The following is a 1,686-nucleotide window of genomic DNA, read 5'->3' as shown; positions in this document are numbered from 1 at the left end:
AGCCAAAGTATGTAAAAATCATAATGAGTTAATAATAGTCCTTTGTTACGATTTTTATGTTTTCATTGTTTGAAAATACATGAGGTATATTTTGACTTGATCTTTTCCTTAGTTTTTTCAACTGGACAAAAGTACTGCACTCCCAGTTATCTTGATACTTCTTCATTGGTCTAGAAATCCAAACAGTCTATCCCTAAGAAACTGTAGGATATTCTAGAGTTTTTTTGTTATCAAAACACTGATTTTTGACTCTTCAATATGGCCTTCTTCAAGGGATCAACTTCATTCAAGAAGTTGAAAAACGGGCCCTTGAGTACTGAAGTTCACCACATGGCCGTGAAACTGTTACCACAGGATCAGTAGCCAGCTGTCTTTACTGTGCGAATCCTCCAGTGACTTACACTAACCACAGCTAAGATGATGATTTTCTCCAATGTATGATAGACAGGAAACCACTGGAATTTAATTTTCAGAAGGGTTTTATTTTAATGTTGATGGATTCTTCATCTTGATGGTTTGTCTCTTTTGCTAGGATTCTATCACAGTACATATAAGGAGCACCAATGGGCCTATCGATGTCTACTTGTGTGAAGTGGAGCAGGGCCACTCGGCTCACAAAAAGTCTGAAGGAGGTGTCACCCCTTCACCTGAGGACAGACATCCAGAACGCTCTGAGGAAGGTAAATACAACCGCTTTGTGAGTAAGAAGATGTAAGATTCTAATGATATTTTAAGTATATATAATCTTAAGAATGTGTATTAAGGCCTTAAGATATTTTTACTCTTCTTATCTACAACAAGATAAAATTAAAAGAAATAAGAATTACAAGGTAATTCTTACTGTGGTTCAAATATTTCTACAAGCTTTATAGTTAGAATCATACCTGGTCCCATGGCAGTGGGCTCTGAATTGGGAGGCTTTCTACCAAGCAGCAAAAAGCCTCAAAACTCTGCCCATTGACCTTGCCCAACAGGGAGACTGCCCACTACTGCACATCTTGGTGAAGGAAAGGCATTACACCAGTGGTTCTCAACCTAATGCCTCAACCTTTTAATACAGTTCCTGTGGGTCGCAACCTACAAGTTGAAAACAGCTGCATTAGACCTATTTGACCTGGGAGGTCAAATAACCACCCAGCTCAGCCAGGAGCCCACTGCACAGCTCCCTCAGGATGGAAAGAAATTCTTAATCGTGAATTTCTGAGGAGCATGGCCTTTGGTCCCACCTGGCTCCATCTAACCTCAGAACTCAGCCTACAGCCTTGTCCCAGACTGCAGATCCCAAATAGTGGAATTGCATGGCTGGGAATATATCCTCTGACTGGCCTGAGCAGAAGCCATTATAGTTCCCATCCAGCAGCCCCAGTAGACATCTGTGTCTCTCCGGTGGTCTCTCTGGATGGCAGGGCCCATGCAGCTGTCTCTCCAGACAGCAGAGCCCAGGCAGTGGCCTCATAGGACAGTGGTACCCAACCAGCAGCCTCACTGACATCAGAGCAAAGGCAGTGGCCCTGCCAACAGCAAGTTCTGCCCGCCTGGGTGGTCACCAGCTGGTCCTTCCAAAATCATAGGCTGATCTAAATAAGGAAGCTTTGTCCCCTGAAGGAACATTTGTAAAGGCCAGGAGAGGGGCTATCTCCTCAGATTCACAAGGACAGGAGGATAACAAATACCAAGGAATTGGCT

The 1,686-nt window shown here is 43.3% G+C and overlaps 1 protein-coding gene across 1 annotated transcript in view; it reads left to right on the top strand.

The window, feature by feature from the left end:
* The window catches only part of E2F6 (E2F transcription factor 6), a 23,618-nt gene that overhangs the window by 20,041 nt on the left and 1,891 nt on the right, over positions 1-1,686 (top strand). Inside the window, exon 6 of the mRNA XM_003787399.3 lies at positions 533-680. Coding sequence (XP_003787447.1) covers positions 533-680 — 148 coding nt within the window. The remainder of the gene's footprint in view (positions 1-532; positions 681-1,686) is intronic.

This window comes from Otolemur garnettii, unplaced genomic scaffold (genome assembly GCF_000181295.1).
Source record: "Otolemur garnettii isolate 467f Iridium unplaced genomic scaffold, OtoGar3 scaffold00022, whole genome shotgun sequence".
In the NCBI taxonomy this organism is placed as follows: domain Eukaryota; kingdom Metazoa; phylum Chordata; class Mammalia; order Primates; family Galagidae; genus Otolemur; species Otolemur garnettii.
Note: the sequence above shows the minus strand (reverse complement) of the source record. Positions and strands in the feature narration are given on the sequence as shown.